We start from the raw sequence: 18769 nt of genomic DNA, 5'->3' as shown, positions 1-18769 counted from the left end.
AGTTTTTCTTTCTTTACTAAGTACCGCCATATTTGACGGCGGATCGGCATTGTACAAATTTGAACAGGCTTCATGCATGGATGGTTTTTATCAAGCTTGGTCAAATTTTATTTCAGCTCACGTCGTTTAAAGGTTTTCTTTCTTAAAATTCAGCAGCAGTTGTACAAACGTCAAAGCCCTCTTTGTTATGATGCCTTTTGTTAAATTCACTTGCGAGGTTTAGAAGTTAGTGGTTTTTTGTGTTTTTAGTAATGGCACCATATCTGATGTCGGATCTGCATCATTTATATAAATCATTTTAAAGTTTTCCATTACAGGATGGTCTGGAACAAAAAGGTCCAAAATGTTTCAGGTGATTTCGGAAAAACGTGTAAACGAGTAATTATATTTCTTCATTTCTTAAAGTACTCTTAAAGTTTCATATTACCTAAGGTAATATATACACACACATTTGGTGACAGACGCAAGACAGACGAGCAGCCACACCATAAGCCATCTTACCCTTAAGACCAGGTTAGTTAATATCCTAACTGGTCTAGGGATTTTTTAATTTGATGTTTAGCGTTTTTCTCGTACCCTTTACAACATCACGATGCATCAGATTATCAAAGACCCACCTGCGGATCTTGTTTTGTGTAGAACGATGAGATAACTCTAAATTAAAATCATTATAAGAATTACATTAACTTAGATTTTAGTGTTCTCGTGTCCTTATCGTGATGCATTAAACAAAGCCCCAGATGGGCCTTGGTATCTCCTGCCTAATAGCATAATGCAAAAGCGGTTGGACCCGTAAATCTAGGACAACTGGATTCTTTGTTGTAATGTATTATAATGCTGCTGATTGCACGTTATGAAATTAATAGTTTCGAGGTTTTTCGATCTTTGTCGCTTCTTTAATGGCAGAGCAGGATCATAATTCATCGTTAAAAGGCCCATATGCCAGGACGATTTCTTTCAAAGTTGGTCGAATTCTGTTATACAGGAACTGTCTTTCGACTTTGAGTCATGGATTTCATTATTTGTGCAAATCTGAAAGCCCTCCATGCCAGGGCTCTCTCTCTCTCATTGGTCAAATCAAGTTCGTGTTGCTTTAGAAGACGCCATTTAAATGTTTCTCTGTTGTTAATAGCGTTGGACATATGTTTGACAGAACGGAGTTTTATTTGTATAAATTTAAAAGGTCTTCGTGCCAACATGACATATCAAAATATATGGTTTTGGAGAAAATGCCGTTTACAAGCTTTTCTCTTAGTAAAGACACACGTATTTTATGGTAGGTTGGCCAAAGTTGTACACCTAAATTGTTTTTATGCCAATATGCTTTCTTTCAAATTTAGTCAAATTACGTTCAGTAATTTTAGGGAAGGTGTCGTTTAAAGGTTTATTTATTTTTGTAGTGGTGGCGACATTTAAAGACAGATCAGTGTCAATCCTATCAACTGGTACGCTCTCTCTGCCAGTATGTTGTTTTGTCAAATTCTGTTCGGCACATAAGAAGTCATTTAAAAGTTGTTATATTTATGGTAACGGGGCCATATTTGATGCATATCGGTATCATTTTGTTCCAGTTTGAAAGCTTTTCATACCAAGATGCATTCAGTCAAGTCTGGACAAATTTTCTATTCGATCTGGTGAAGTCTTTTAATGTTATTCTCTGTTTAGTAACAATGTGCTTTCAGTTTTTAGTAAAATCAGCCATATTTGATGGGTGATTGGCAGCAATTGTAAAACAAAATGTTTTACGGATACGATACTTTTTGTCAAATGTGAACAAATTCTGTTCAGTGGTTTTGAGATGTCGTTTAAAGAACTATTAATAACTTAGGGAAAATGACCATATTTGGTTTCCTATCGCTGTCATCTAAATAAATTTTGAAATCACTTCATGCCGTCATGCTGTTCAAAATTTGTCCACAACTGGTCCAGTTTTGTTCCTTGATGAACTTTAAATATGTATTGTTGACCTGTGGACATAATAACGCTCGATGCACGCATAGCCATACCATAAACTGACTTGGAACGTTAAAATGTGTTCTAGTGATTTTTAATTTTCATTTGAACGGTAATAGTCTCGTATCTCTAAAGTTCAAAACGTAACTGTAATAAAACACAAAGAATGTTCAAGAATATTTTTTACTCGTGATTTTGAATCTATACGAGATGATTATCAACAAAAAGTATGATTGGTCTACAACCAGCATATACTCTCTACTGAGCATGATCTAAGAGGTGCATTCGGGGGGTGGGGAGGTGATACAGGGAGCTGGAGATAATGAAAAGCCAAGCACCCAAGCAATCTTTATAAAATGTACTCAAATAAATCTAAACTTCAATGACATGAAATTTTTTTTCTGATATATTCAAACATTTTTTAAAGAACAAGAAAATGTTCCAATCTGAACAAATATTTGCGAATTTGTCTGACTTATTTCAGCTCAAAAGTATTACTTATTTTTAGTCTAGTCGAGTTGTGGGATTTGTTCTCAAAAGCTGCCCTACATTGTATATACTTGTATTACTTTTTCGAGGCCACAAAAAGATAGTCGTTCCACTATCTATATTTCACGAGGCCACAACTGATAGTCCTTACAACGAGTCATGAGCCTTTGCACGGACTATGGGCCATAATACCAGAGATGAATGCTCTCCCCTTGACTATAGGTCACGAGGTCACAGCCGATACCTCCTAAAGTGAACATTGTCATTGGCTACGGCTGACGGACCTGCCATTAAATGTAGCTCAAGAGGTCACAGCTGTAGCCCTTCAACCAATTATATCATAGTTCGTACGGCCTCGACTGATAGCCCTTCCAATGACTACTGTCACAAGGAAAGGATATAATTAACGCCTTACCAGCTGCTATCCAACGAAATGCTTGGCACCAAACATTATTAAGCCAGGACTGATAGAGAAAGACTTGTATAAAATATGCATTTAAAAAAAGCTTTGAATTTGTTTTCTGGCATTAACATTTTATTTGTAATTTTATAGAAACATGTCTGCAATAAAGCTATTTCAGTGGGTCTACTGCCAGCTTATTTTCTTTTTCAATAGTTCAATGCTGAAAGCATGTATAAATAAAAGTGCAGCTTTACACCCTCACACAAAATCAGGCGAATGAGAGTAACTGATAATTTGATAACATCGATCTGTTAAAGAATACACATACATACCCATCTATAGTTTGACAGGCAGAATGACATTATAATATGCATAAATGCTCATCTGTTGCATGAAATATAAAAGCCAAATGTAATAATAAGAAAAAATGGGGTATATTTATCATGAACAAAATCATTTATTATGATTACATATATTAACTGCAAATATCTCTTCTCACTTTCATTTACATACAAATAAATGAACAGCTGTACTTAAGAGTTGGTTCTAACAGACACTATCAAATAAAAACTAGTTAGAAGTCTGATGTCCTTCATACCAGAAAAATACATATCACATTTAAAAACAAACCAAAGAATTCAAATAGCAGTTATAAATAAGCATGGAAAAAGTATCAAAAAAAAAAACCTAAACAAAAATGTTTTTATCTTTTCATGTGGTTTATATTTCTATATTTTAAACGCGTTTCTTAAATGTATCTACACACCTCTCAATGAAATCTCGGTATATCGGGAACAAATGCTTTTGTGATGAAAACATGGGCGATATGTTGTACTCGACAAGGAAATCCACCCACCCTCTATTAAGCTTTAAGAACATAACATGCAAGTATGTTAGTGATATTGTGAAAAACGTAGCGGCACACAATTAAAATTATGGATTGTAGAAAACATAGGCCGTGAGATGATGACGGATTTGAAGCAGAACAATGTTATTTAATGCCCAAGTACTTCAAATGTCTAACAATGATAATTAAGTCCAATGTCAACTTGGAAAGATTGTCAGTTGGAATCTTTTTCTCTCTGTTCCTATCGACACCATGTCACAAATGCGTGCAAAAACAGCTGACAAAGTGTACTAGATCGAGAAAAACTGCAGTTCATGGAACAATGAGATGTAGGAATTACTTGTCAGTGATAGGAATGGAAGTTGTCATTTCTTCCACTAATTGACATTTTATTGGCCATTAAGCCTTTGCTCTTATTTGCACTGAATTTTGTTGACATTTTCTTCCATGTACTAATATCTGATGTATTTACATTTTCCCATACTGAACTCCACTAATAAATACTTGTAAACTGACCTTCATTTATAAACATCAAGAAAGTATTATAGTCTTGACTGGATTGGATTAATTTTTGTTATTATGCACAGCAATGCTTTCAAGGTTATAATTTGCCAAGTCCATACCATGCCTTAACCAATGTGTCACCAATACAATGAAAATGATTGGATTTCAATCATTTAAAGGTCATCCCCGACATATCTCAGCTGCAAGGTTCTTTTTCTGGTATTGATCAAATAATGTATAGATATATAATACATATTAATGTAGTCAATGTCCTTTGAAAGAAGGTCATTTAGTCTTGACGACAATTTGACTGCCTTAGCTTTTAGCATAATGGTGTCATGTCATGTTTGCATACAACTGTGCTCATAAAAATCAACATCCAATTTACCTCCTGGATGGAAACTCTTACTTATACCAGACCTTCATTTAAACAGTCAAAGAATCCCAATATTATCATTCATCTCATTTTTCCCCCACACAAAATAATGTGTGCAAGTACTTTGTCAAGCATCTGAACATATCTTGCAAAGCATCTTCTGTTGCTATATAATTATATTACTTGCTTATAATATTTTACTGGTTTTAGAATAAGAATGTCCATTTTTTTAAAAGTAATGGAAAACAAACCAATGAAGAATTTTTTTAAAAAGTGGTTGCAAGGTACACTTTTATCAATTTTCAATTAAGTCATTATACCCGTCTTCTTCCACAATTTTTTCTCACACAATTCACTCCAAAGGAATTCCCTGACATCATTTGATGCTTACATATTAACATACCAACAAATACATCAATGTCCATACAATCCATATATACTCTGACCAGATGTGTGGCATCCCAATGAACTAGTTATTCAAGATAAATTTGAGTAAAAACACAAATTAAGGCCTGTTAGCAACTCAAAAGACCTTAACAAAGTCATGACCTTGTACAATCCATCTTTAGAATTGCCAACCCAGAGAAAACAGCAAACATTTTATGAATACATAGGAAAAAATAATTTTTATTCTAAGACAGTACAGTATCTGAAAATTCTTTTGACATTACTTTTTTAGATGCATGTTGTCTTCATTATACATATCAACACACTGGGTGAGAATAAAATGCTTAATACAATCAGACCTTAGAATTGATACGACAAGAACTTTACCTAGCAGTTTCATTAACCCATCAATCAAAATAAAGAATACGTAACTTTTACAAATTACAAAATAAAAATAATAACTTTTGAGAATTCTGACATTATAATTTACATTTTTTTTAAAAAATTACTATACCATCACAAAAAGAAGTAAATTATGCTACCTGAAGATACTCCAACATGTTAAAAAGAAGAAAAATAATGTCTACTTAGTAAATGTATTTGACTTCTTTGAATGCTAAATTCTTAACATGACATTTAGTATTTAAAACTAACAGACATGTTTCTTTTAGAATACAGATCTATCATAGTTGCCCATAATGATCTGGTCCCTACAAATAATTCTCAAAACCTCAAACAAGACTCTTGATTGCTAATATAACCAACCAATCGGATATTAAAACTTGGGTCCAGAAGATGGGCCAAATATTTTTTTTCTCATATTTTGTTTTTGTATTGCATAGGTTGTATCCCTTTTTATCAAGGCATCACCTGCCAATGGTAGGTATTTTGCTTAACAATACAGAGTGAAAACATGAAATCTCTACTTGTGCAGCTGATAACAGTTACAAGGAAAACAATACATAGGTCTGTTTATTTTATATAAATACACTATTCTGTATCCCTTGATAATAACTACTTCTTTAAAATAATTAACACAATTTCAAACTCAGAAACAACAAAGCCAGGGTTTGCATGTTTAATCCATGACCAAAGTATTGTGACCTTGACCCAAATGTCAAACAGCTGCAAGTCAGAAAGGGAAATAACTCTTACAAAAATGCAGTCTAGCTTGATGGTGACTCGTCTTAGGAATGAACAGAATCCATCATGTCAGCAAAAATATAAAACCTTCGTACATATTTGCTTTAGTGTGACTTTGACCCAAATGTCAAACAGTTGACTGTGTTGCAGAAAAAAAATGCAGTCTAGCTTGATGGCGACTCATCTTAGGAATGAACAGAATCCATCATGTCAGCAAAAATACAAAACATTCATGCATATGCTTTTAGTGTGAACTTGACTCGTGCAAAAAGGCTTAGTAAGCATCTTGAAAAATGAATTGTATTTGCATCATACTGATTCATCTCAAGTATAAACAAAATCCATCATGGGATATTTGTAAATGTAAGCAAATGAAAAACTTCAGCCAAAACCTCATGTGACCATGGCTGAAAGGGAAAGTGAACTCGTTTAACAAAATGAATCATCTTAACTTCATAATATTCTTCACAAGGATGAAGAAAATCCTTCATGGGGTTTAGGAAATATAAAGAAAGAAACAACTTTAACCATTACCTACTTGCACATGTTCTATCGCTGACCTTGACCCCAAGACCATAATGGCACGCAAACATATCACAGAATTAATTTTCTTAATTTCATAATAGTTTCCGCCAAGCATCTGAGAATACATAAAGGTGTTTAGGAATATAAGAATATAAAAAACTTGACCCAAACGAAATATGCAAACAAATGTCATCAAATGAGTCACATTAACTATGAAGAGAATTTACCAAGGGTTTTAGCAAATATGTGCAAAAGAAAAACTTTAAGTCTCTAACTGTTGATGATGATGCAATCACATATGGAAAAAGTAACTGTCAACCTTCCCATTAACTTGACCTCAACAAAAAGCTTTTCTGCAAGATACTGAAAACTAAAATGCACACCTTCTATGGGAAGTCGATCCCTCGCCTGATAGGGAGGAAACATACATAACATGCAAATAGGGAATTTAAACATGCCAAAATTGATTTATCTGTTTGTAGAGGGTTATTTGTGTTTTAATTTGCCCGAGAGAACTAAAAAAAATGCTCAATGAATAGAAATATCCCACCAGTTCCCTAATTTTGGTAGGCTGATGTACTCTTTACGATGGATAGATACAAAACGGTAAACTATAAGCTTTCTCCACATCTGTGGCAATGTCCAAAAGTACTGTAAAAAACATGAGTACCATGTTCGGTACATTTTATGCCCACCACTGATTAACATTCCTCTAGATCTGCACTGGTATTGAATGGTTGACTTGGGATCATATTTTCAAATGCGTCTCTATGACCTTGACATTCAAACTAAACTTGTTATGAAAAAACATTTTATTCAACTTACTATGACCTTGACCTTTGGCTTTTAGACCTGCAAAACTTGCGGTCTCATCCTTACTTGAAGTGCAAGCCATCTACAAAATTTTGGTCATGAAACTGTCAATGAACAAGTTACTGTGAAAAAGCCATTTTTCACAATTGCCTTACCTTCTGATCCCAAAATAAATTGTGTCTTCATATGAAAACTCTCCAGAGTTCTGGTCAAGGTGATTGCATTGAGCTTACTATGAGAAACCATTTTTCTTCTTCCCGACACAGTGATCTTTAATTTGATCATCTGACCCAACAAATTATAGGCTTCTTACTTACCCACTGTATAAGCCATCCTCAAACTTTCAGAAAATTCATGACCAAGAGCGAAAAACCTTTGTACAGAAACCATTTCTTTTTTGTTTTTAAGCCAAAGTCACTGACACCCAAATGAACAGGTTTCAAACTGCTCAAAAGGCAAGCCATCCAGAAAGTTGGTTCAGGTCTTTGATGTTGAGCTTGTTCTGCATTGACCATTTTTATTCTACCACGCTGACCTAGACCTATTTTGTTTAACCCCAAAACCAAAAGGCCTCACCCTTACCAAAAGTGCAAGCTATCCACAACCTGTTGTCCAGGTCTGTGATGGACTACTATTGTGTATAAGATGTTTTTCTTATTTCTGTCACCATAATCTTGACCTTTGACCTCAAAATGGACATGTTTCTTCCTTACCCAATATACAAGCTAGTGGTAAAAGGTAATGGGAGACTCAAGTTATTGTATGGATATGAAAAAGGAAATGGATGGATGGATGGATATGGTACTCCTAACCTTATGGTGGAAATATAAAAAAAATGACTTTTTAATGCAACGAAAATAAAAAATTGTTCTGATACAAAATACTGAATTGATAAAACAGGTGGAACAGGAAATTAAAAAATAACCAGGTTTCAAGTCCAACCACACCAAGAAATTTATTATAATACCTCTTCAGTGAAATGTCTGATCTAATGAGCATAAAGAATTTGATACTTTGTGTAAATGTGCTTACAAACCTGAGCATGACCAATTCCAACCATACTGCAGTTCAACAATACTCATCAAGAGACAACTTGTACCCCATGTCTCTCAGCTTGTGTGATAGCTACTAATAAATGTAGAACTGCATTGAATCTTTATAATAATTATGTAAATGCCTCACAGCCAAGCACTGTCAATTTACATGCTATTTGTGTTACACCAACTTTTGATGGCAATATAAAAAAATACTGAATCAGAAAATTCTAAGTAAGAAAAGAACCCAATACAAATGATTTGAGACAAGAATATGTTTATGGTCAGACAGCTGTATCCACCTCCCCTATATTACATAATAGTGGATAAAAATAAAGAAAATATATAATATTTACCCATTATGTCATGCAAATCACTGCAAACAGAATACAGCCAGCTCTTCCTGTTACATAACAGTGTTTCCCCTAAGGATGCAAGTCAAAAATCCCACTCATGTCTGAACTTGGCATCAGATCGAGTTTAAAAGAAACTCGGGTGTCAGAATTGGGGGTCAAATGAAATATTTGGAGGAAACAATGAGCTGACAAAATCAGGGTTTATGTTATAAGCTGTTACAAACTCAAAATCTCAAGTCTAACCTGAAGAAATTCATTTGCCAATGTATTGTGGAGGTCGGGGTCTATGACGTTGACAAATAAGTATGAATTATTGATAAGCACATATAGTCACCCAAGTAAAAAAAGTCACCTTCAATCCCTCAAAGTAATTACCTGACAAAATTAATATCTGCCACAAAATTATTTAATCCCTTCATACCTTACAAATTTGAAACATTTTTCTCTGTCCATAATATTTTTTGCAATTTAGAAAATTATCATGAAAAGTGCAAGGTTATATCCATGCTAATAGGGGAAATGGAAATGAAAATGATGAGGTGCAGAGGTGTGATGCAGACACCTGTGCAGGTAAAAAGAAAAGCCAGTACATGAATAATGCATACAACATGCACAATATCTAGTGTCAACTTATATAAAATGGAGACAAAACCAGTGCCATAATTCTCTAAATCATAAACATCTCCTGCAACTAGACAAGAACTTTCCCACTTGGTTTTTACAGTCAAACATGCCACAATATTGCTGTCTGAATAAAAGTGGCTTTATCCTTGAAATGTTTTTGATTCATGTTTGAATGGTATTCAAAATGTCAGAATCAGACAAAAATTTATAAATGTGATAAAGACATTATCATCATTATACAAAAATACATAAAAAAATAAATCACAAGATACAGGAAATAAATAAAAATAATTATTAGTATGCAAATAATTTGCTATTTGAATATCTGATTAAATTTTAAGTGTTAAATTTGGATAAAATAGTAGCCCATATTTTTAAAAAATTATTTTATTTTTTTATTCACTGGTTTTATTTAAACTTTATACTAAGTCATCTAAAAAAAATTCAAGGGCATTGCAAGGGTCAGTCATGAATTTTTTCAACGGCTCGCTTTTAACTTGCCCACTTTTAAATTTAAATTCCCAAAACTTCTTGTACTGTACTTGTGTTGAGCCCATCTTAAATATTATATAACTAAAGTGTGAAAAGTTTAATTCCTGAAATATAAGTAACAACATGTATATAACAACTGCACTTGTCAACAAGCATCAGTGCATGTGAACTTTGCCATTGTCATTGTATTCTATTTTCAAAGCTATGTTAAATCTCTACATTTTACAGCTTCATGGATTCTATCCATAAATGTTTCTTCTTGATTATTTAAACCCTGGACTTTTTCTTCCAATTATTTTCTGAGGATAATTTATATGAACTGCAAATATTAACTGTCCAATGACTTCTGTCTTCTCACTGAGGATGTAAGATTTAACTGTGGTTACATGGGAGGAAGATCGGAACCAATCCAGGTTGAGAGGAAGATCGGAACCAATCCAAGTTGGGAGGAAGATCGGAACCAATCCAGGTTGGAAGGAAGATCGGAACCAATCCAGGTTGGGAGGAAGATCGGAACCAATCCAGGTTGGAAGGAAGATTGGAACCAATCCAGGTTTTGATTAATCAAGCTGCATCAGTAGGAGGTGAGATACTTGTAGCTGACTAATATTATGAAAATATGACTGGTATTATTTTCTCATAATCTGTCTTCAAATAAACGTCATTAATGAACTGTTAAGGATTCCCAAGTGCTTGCTAGTGCTGGGTGTTTCTTACTTCTTGTATGCAAGGAAAGTGCATACATACACCCCATTTTCACCAAATCTATTTATGAATTACACAAAGTACACATTTCCATGGACAAATCCCCATTGAACTCTCTATCTGTGAGTATTTAGGATATCTGATCCCTTTCAGTTGAATACAAATTTTCCCATTACTAAAACAGACAAATTAAACTGAATGTTCAGTGTGCTTCAATCAGCATTTGTACTTACTGGTTTACCAATAATGACACCAAATACAGGCTTTGGGAAGTTAGACTAAAAATGTACCAATGTCAACATAACACCAGGGATAATAGCAAAGGTGTCCAAATACATGTGGTACATGACAAAATGAATTATTATAATACTATCATTAACTCTCACTTTGCTCCACAAAAGATTAAATAGGAAAAAAGGATTTTCAAGAGTTTTTCCACTTGTTCAAATTTTAAAGCATCTTTCAACACCAAATAGCAAAGGCTATTTCAAGACCTGTACAAACCATGTGAAGAGGTGACAAAATTTTGAACTTGACTGCAATTGTGCCAGTTAATTACTTTAAGAATTAAGGTGGCATGTCATTATGTTGGATCCTATCAACAATTTGATGCAGTTACATGGTGAAAAAATTTCATATTTTTAATTTTGAATTATTTAATTAGTTGTGTAAGACCTAAAAATTCCCAATTTTTATATTCTGCCCTATTTATATTTTTCTTGCAAAGTATTTATCAAACAAATTTTACACTAAGATCAAACAGTGACATTGCGAACCAAACATATAATGGGCTCTGTATAGAGTATGTGACATCATAAAAGTCTCTTGCAAGTTTTAATCTATGTGTTGGAAAGAATTAAGAATTTCAAAATAAAATGCACTGACTATCCATTAGCAACTTTACGGCTGACAGAAATGTAAAATAATTGTCAATTCAGTCCAGTCTTGGAATTTAAGGGATCCCAAGGAGGAAGATTTAAATAAGTATAACTCAGCAGTATTTAATACAAATGCAGACAATATAAAATTACTTAAAGTACTGAATACGCTATGTTATAAACAAGGAAAGCATTTTTTTTTAAAAAAAGGAGAAAAGTAAATTGGCATTTTAAATTCTGTATTGTATTTTCTATAATGTTCATTCTGATTTGGTTTAATTTAGATATCACTATTAGGTTATGATCTAACTGGAACAATTTTTCTGATCTTGTTTTCTGGATCTTAGTTGAGAGGCAATACAATATATTTTATAACAAGAAGTCAATTATGTCATCTCAATACCACCAAAAACTTGAAGGAAAACAACGGTACAACAGAATAATTTGGCTAATGTGTTAAACAAAACCCATGGTCAAATCTTGGAACAATTTTTGTAAACAATTTTTTTCACCCTTGCATGAGAGGAACTACATCTTCCTGTGTTTCAAGTGGGAAAAATAAGTTATTTGAGAAAATTGGAATTCTTTGCAATGATTGACCTATGCAGAATTTGAGGCCAGATGGTGTTACATGAGGACACAATCTTGTGTTTAATGCATCCAGTTGGCATGAATAAGTGATTTAAAAGAAACCCCAAAAACCGAGAGGCACAAGCATTTTGCTCATGTAAATACAACCCTGTCTCTTATATATTGAATCCTTACGAATGATACAGATGAATCTCTAGTAAAAAAAATAACACAAAGAAAGAAAGAGCCAAACTCTTCTGAAAATAGTGTTAATACAACAATGTCAACATGTATATCCCATAATGATTACCATATCTACAAGTTTCACAGCAATCCACACAAAAATGCAAGAGCAGTTACACTCACAAAATTCTGCCACACATGGGAACCAGCTGCAAGTCAGAAAGCGAAATAACTCTTACCAAATCACAGAACAAAGATTTGTCAATATCTGCATCTTTATATGATGGCCATAATATGTACCAAATTTCACAGTGATTGATAAAAAACTGCCAGAAAAACTGTGTCATTAATTGTGCTAATGAAATTGAGTCACACTGCCTTCGAAACGAACAGCAAGTCCAAAAAAATTATGAGAGGAAAGTCACTTGATGATAATGTACAATAAGTTTCATGGCAATCTATCAAAAACTGGGGGACTAGTCATACTAATGAGATTGTGTCATACACTACATTAAGCTATAAGACAAAAAGGGATAGCTCCAATAAAAATTGCTGCAGCAAAGGTATTTGTCAATGAAGGCATATCCAGGTGATGAATGTAACATATATCAAGCTTCACGGTTATCCATCAACAATACTTCATTAAAAGGACTGCTGATCTACACCCAAAATGAACACCATGGATTGCAAAATTAAGATCATTTCTTCTCTCAACTGCTGAGTGTTGAAAACATCCTCAGTATTCTTTAAAAAAATAACATGATTTTCAAGATGGTAACTGTGGGAGTCATACTTTCAAATAGAACCATTTAGACATTCATAGGAAGTCCTTTTGTGAAAACCCCATCTCAATATGACCATCCTTTTAGGGGGAGTAACAATTAAAACATTTTCAAGATGGCCAGCTAGGTGGCCTTTGGATTTCATAACAGCACCTTCTTCCTAAACCCAACATTTTGTAAAAGTAACATGTTGATGTCAACATTCATTCAGGAGTAATAGTAACAAGATTTTAAAGATGGCCACTATAGCGGCCATATTGGATGTCATAATTTGTAGTCAAGTCCATCAAGACATTCATAAGTCTTTTAGTGAAAACCCTATGTTGATCTGCTTGTTGTTAAGGAAGATTAGTGATAAGATTTTCACTTCAGAAGCCATAATGAGTACCTGAGTAGCAACATTTTCAATGAGGACTAACCAGATATTGCAAGGAATCTTTAGGTGAAAAGCCTATGTCAATATGACCACTCCTCCAGAAAGTGTAATGAAAATGAGATTTTCAAGATGGCAGCCATTGCAGGCATACTGGAGGTTTTGTAAGCACAATTTTCACTCTGGACCAACAAGACTTCAGAAGAAGCCTGCTGGTGAAAACCATATGTCTATGTGACTGTCCATTCTGGAGAACCAGTGACAACAAAATTTTTTACTATGGTGGTCTAAGCAGTACCATTATTTTTTCAGGCAAACTAATGACAAACTGTTTATGTATTAGTCAGACTATAGGTGTGAGTGGGATAGTGATCTTGTAACGTGGTGTGATAAAAATGGTCTTGGTAGAAAAATCAAGTTTTCTCTACCAGTACTCTCTGAGTCCTCCACCCTATGATATCACTTGTATCACATGACAGAATATTGCACAATACATGAGAATATTGTCTTAACTGAATTATTGTATGACTGACTTTTTAAATATAAAATCAATTTACTCCCCACCCCCAGATCATGTTTTCCTTGTTTGACTCTTTCCCTGCATCAGTTTCTCTTTTTTGTGTGATGCTGTTTCATATATAAAGTCAAATGCATCTAATTATTTTCGACTGTTGGCATGTTTATGCCAGTCTCTCAACAAAGTTGTCATTTATACATGTTGGACATTGCAATGATGTTGAACAAGAATTCTCTTTCTACATCATGTTGTCACATATTTTTTTACTATCTTGAAGGCAGTGTCTATACTTAAGATCTTAAATACACATCTATGAAACTTTTGTAGAATTTCTGGCAAGTAATATTTCTTCTTTATAACTTTCTCCTGCTGATGGAAAACTGCCATTATATCATCTGAAGAAGAAAAATTGACATGATGCAACACTTTAGCAGTCCAAGCTAAATTTATCTGGCAATATTACATTACTTTATCTTCTAGAATATACTGATACTGTGTTAGAAAAAGTTTTGCAGAATTTTGACCTGTAAATTATTGCAGAAATATGTCAAACTGAACATATATGCAACACCATTTCTGGATTTAATTCAGGCAGAAGTGGTTAAAAAGTTCAGTTGGGTTGGGTTTTTTTGTGCAAAGATTGATTTTTTTCACAATTTTATTTTCTTTCATGTTCATTTAATGTTCAATAAATACATTACATTTTAATGTTCATCATTTCATTTTTATTATGAAATGTGTTCACTCTCTCATTGTATTTTTTTCTTCTTCTCACATTGGTTCATTTCATTTTCTTCAAAAAAATGTTTTCTTTCATTGTTCTCATATAGGATGGCAACATAAATACAATCAGTTTTTAATGTCAACTGTTAATTGGCAAATTATTCAATGTAAAACAAAATTCCTCTTCTTGTGAAATAGATCTATCTGACCAAAAATGGAAGATGCCTGACGTCATGTATCAATATTCCACTTGGTAACACCTATCAGTGTAAAACCTGTTTCTGGTATCCCACAGCTGAGCTGAAGGTTTCCAGAATTTAGAATCAGTGAAGATATTAACAGAAAGCAACCATCTTACAATGAGACAGTCTCACTCCCCAATGGATTGAAATGGTGGAGATCCCTACACATTGTTAAAAGTTATGACTTATTTCTATTTAAGTGCTTTTCAATACATTTATAGACTTTACTTACCTCACAATGTACATATTGAATTCAATGTAACAAAAAGATTGAATTTCACTCAACCATTGCTAGAATGTGAAACTTTTCTCTAAACTTATAGACTTTTACTTTGTAGGCTCCTTTTAGCTTACAAAGGCATATTTTCAAAGTAAGGAAAACCTATATTTCTGCTTAGAATTATGTAATATGGATCATCCTTATGCACAAAAAAAATAAATTGCTGCAAATTTGTACAAGATGATAGCTTGGTAGGGGGTGAAATCACAGTTTGGTATGAATTTCATATTACTGGACTCGTAACTTAAGATACTGTTTAATTTAAAGTTCAAAATGACATGCTTAATAGGGATGATAATGGTATTAGGAACAAAATGTATTAAACTTTACATTTGTTATGTAGCTATTCAGTTTAGTTGGCAGTGAAGCATAACCCCCAATATCCAGATCTGGGGATGACTTAAAAATTAAATTCTACAAAATTCCATTAAAATTACATAATACAACATAACCAAGAAATAACTGCAACTCTGAATTCAATCTGACAATACAACTTTGGGGTGTCCCATCATAATGTACTGTTGTTCATCACATGATGCCCTAATTTAGAATAGATAAATGTGCTATTACAGTTCAGTATACTTTCAACTAGTTATCTTGATGTTCCTCTCACGAAATACCACCAATTTAAAGTCCACCTTGTCCAAACTAATATATATCAATCATACTGTCCCCCTTAAGAAAGGACACCTCATTTAAAAGGCTACCTTGCATGATGTCAAAATAGTATATTTCAACCCTTGTGAGAGCCCACCCCTTTTATACCTTAATAACGACACATTTTCACTGTAGAGATGGCATTATAAAAGGGAACACTGTATTACTGTCTTAATTTTTCAACAACCTTTTTATTGCTTATTTTATGTATGAGGCAACTAATGTGATATAGTTTTATTGTGGCCCTCATATATGTCTGACAGTAAGCAGTACAAAGAATTGTTTCACAGTGTGCCACAAAGTCCATAATGATGCCAAGTGCTTTCAAATTTTTTATTGCTCATGTTTAGAGCATTTGACTGTGGCACTAAATGGATGGATGTACACTTCCGGTACCATGTTTGGATGGTGAACCATTTCAAAAGGTTAAAATTTTATGAAAGTACTGCAAAAAATGTTTTCTCTCCATCACTGAAAGTCTCTGCAGACTGAGATAAAGAAATTTTGCTGTTAATTGTTTTCCCCCATTTTTAATTCTGAAATAACTTGCATAATAACATTTTTAATTCTGAAATAACTTGCATAATAACATTAAGCAAATTCAATTAGTTGCATGGGACCAACATGGGACACATAAGATAACTCAAGTAACATAAGTTATCTCCGTTTCATTCACATTCTTTTTTTTTTTTAATGAATCTCAGTATCTTTCCCATGATAAAAAAATCCTCAAAAGACCAATAGGAAATATTGTCATAAAAGTTAAATGCATAACTTAGCCAGGTTGGATGCAAACAAAATCCATGCCAACATAATGGTCTCAGTGTCTCTTTTACATGTGAGAGCATGTCAAAAGCATGTTTATGTTAAAACCCTGCAAACTAACACATTGGCATGGCGCAATCAAAATGATAATACGTGAAAACGACCTCTTAAATCACTTTACGAGAACTGACTATAGTCCTTTCACTCGCAGAACAAAGGGAAAACAACTTGCATCCAGCAGGCATGAATCTTGATTCATTTTCCTTTTAGTAACTCCTCTTAAGCCATAAGAAAGTTATTTACACACAAGTACACATATTCCACTTTAATCCCAGTGAATCTAGTGGCCATACAGTTTCATGAAAGGTGGAATGAAAGCTGTCCTTCCCTTGCAGCAACAGCAAGCTTTTCTCGCATCACTTCTATGCTGCTATAGTCTGGCAGTTTTAGATAGTTCACACAAGTCATGACTGAGGGCAGAAAGTGATCAGGGTTTTCTGAGGGCTCAACAGATTTTCGTACAATAGTCAATGGTGGGTTTAAACTCCGGAAACCTAGGTAAAAAGAATAGAATTAAAATGCATTACTATATATGAGAATCAAGAGTTAAACATGATGAAACATACAGGATGGCTTAAATTACAATAACATTATAGCATTCATGTAGCTGTTCAAAGTATTCCTTCACAAGATATGGAAAATGGGTTGAGTTTTCACATTATGAGACAAAATTAAGAAAACAAGTTTAGTCATCTTGCATTAGTACTAAATCATGAGAACAGCATGACTACTGTGTTGGAACAAACGTCAAATTAAAGTCCTGGCAAGACAAAGCCGTTTTCTTTCCTGTTTTATTAATGCAAATATACCGTCAATTATCAAATTTTAGACATGAAAAAAAAAAACTTTTCTTATTGTCAGGATAATTTGCATGCAAATGAAAATCATATTTGTCAAATATCTAGTTTGGAAAAATAAACTTCTCTCTTGTGTCCTGATGTGCACAGCATGCTCAATGCCAGTTGGCTAAGAAAACTAGGCTGCCTTGTAATCACTGCATGCAAATGAAAACACACAGATTTCTTCCATAAATTCAGTTTACAATATTTGAACATCCTTTGATGGAACATGAACTGCCTTTTTTCATATTTTCCACTGCTATCCTTGTATATTTTTAAGATAAAATGAGCAAAAATATAATTTAACCAAAGACTGACATTGTTTCGATCGCTGCAGGTCATGTTCATTATGCTATCATGTTGGGTGAAATATGACATGCTTGGTTAATGGCTGTACTCATGAAACTGGGGTCAAATACAGACAATGGTGTCCATAGTTTGATTCTTAATGATTGTACTGAAAGTAAAATTATTCTGACTTCTGCATACTAGCTTAAGACGACAAAAACTTTAAGAAAGGTGGTGAGAATAAAATGATCACCTGAAAAAATAAAATTCTTATATTTGGTTATCTGCTGATGTCTGGCCCTTTCAGACAGTAGAAAGATATATAAAAAAAATGGGGAGGTTAAAGAAATCTGGCTATAATTATAGTAATCAATCTAACAAATGCAGTTTCAAGGTCTGATTGTCAACTGTTCAATCAATTGCTTTTGGGAATGGTAAAACATTCGTTAGTTTATGTTACAACTTATTTCTAAAGGTTGGCTTAAAAATGTACACTATGTCTGGAAATTGTATGAATTATTGAATTTTTCTTTTTTAATACAAATTTTGAAAATAATGTGACCGTAAAAATAGTAGGTCTAGATACTGGATTAATTTCCAAAAAGCCATGACCATTTTTTTGTTTTTAACTGCTGAATGTTGATTTTCTTAGCAAGCTGGCCACCATGGTAGACATGCTGGATCTAAGACAACAGGACCAACTACATACACATCATAAGTCTTTTGGTGAAAATCCCATGCTGATATCGCCATCAATTCGGGAGGATAGCAATATCAACATTTTCAAGAAGTTTTCAAAGACTTCCAAAAATTTTCAATGACTATTTTTTCTTATGGAATTTAAACTTTCTCCACATCTTCCTTTTTTTTATCACTCCATAAATAGGCATAAAGTAGAAGAAAAGCTACTACTAAAGGGAAGCTACTCCATCTTGTAACTACCCATGTCATGCCAATTGAT

The 18769-nt window shown here is 33.5% G+C and overlaps 1 protein-coding gene across 3 annotated transcripts in view; it reads right to left on the bottom strand.

Annotated features, from left to right (window-relative positions):
• Positions 1-2122: 2122 nt before the first annotated feature.
• Positions 2123-18769, bottom strand: part of LOC149798521 (E3 ubiquitin-protein ligase TRIP12-like) — a 165863-nt gene continuing 149216 nt past the window's right edge. For all 3 annotated transcript variants that reach the window (XM_089957328.1, XM_089957327.1, XM_089957329.1), the window contains exon 42: positions 2123-17175. In XM_089957328.1, the coding sequence (XP_089813454.1) occupies positions 16979-17175 (197 nt within the window). In that variant the 3' untranslated portion in view covers positions 2123-16978. The remainder of the gene's footprint in view (positions 17176-18769) is intronic.

The sequence above is a fragment of the Sinohyriopsis cumingii genome, chromosome 5 (genome assembly GCF_028554795.1).
Source record: "Sinohyriopsis cumingii isolate HCF-2022 chromosome 5, ASM2855479v2, whole genome shotgun sequence".
Taxonomy (NCBI): domain Eukaryota; kingdom Metazoa; phylum Mollusca; class Bivalvia; order Unionida; family Unionidae; genus Sinohyriopsis; species Sinohyriopsis cumingii.
Note: the sequence above shows the minus strand (reverse complement) of the source record. Positions and strands in the feature narration are given on the sequence as shown.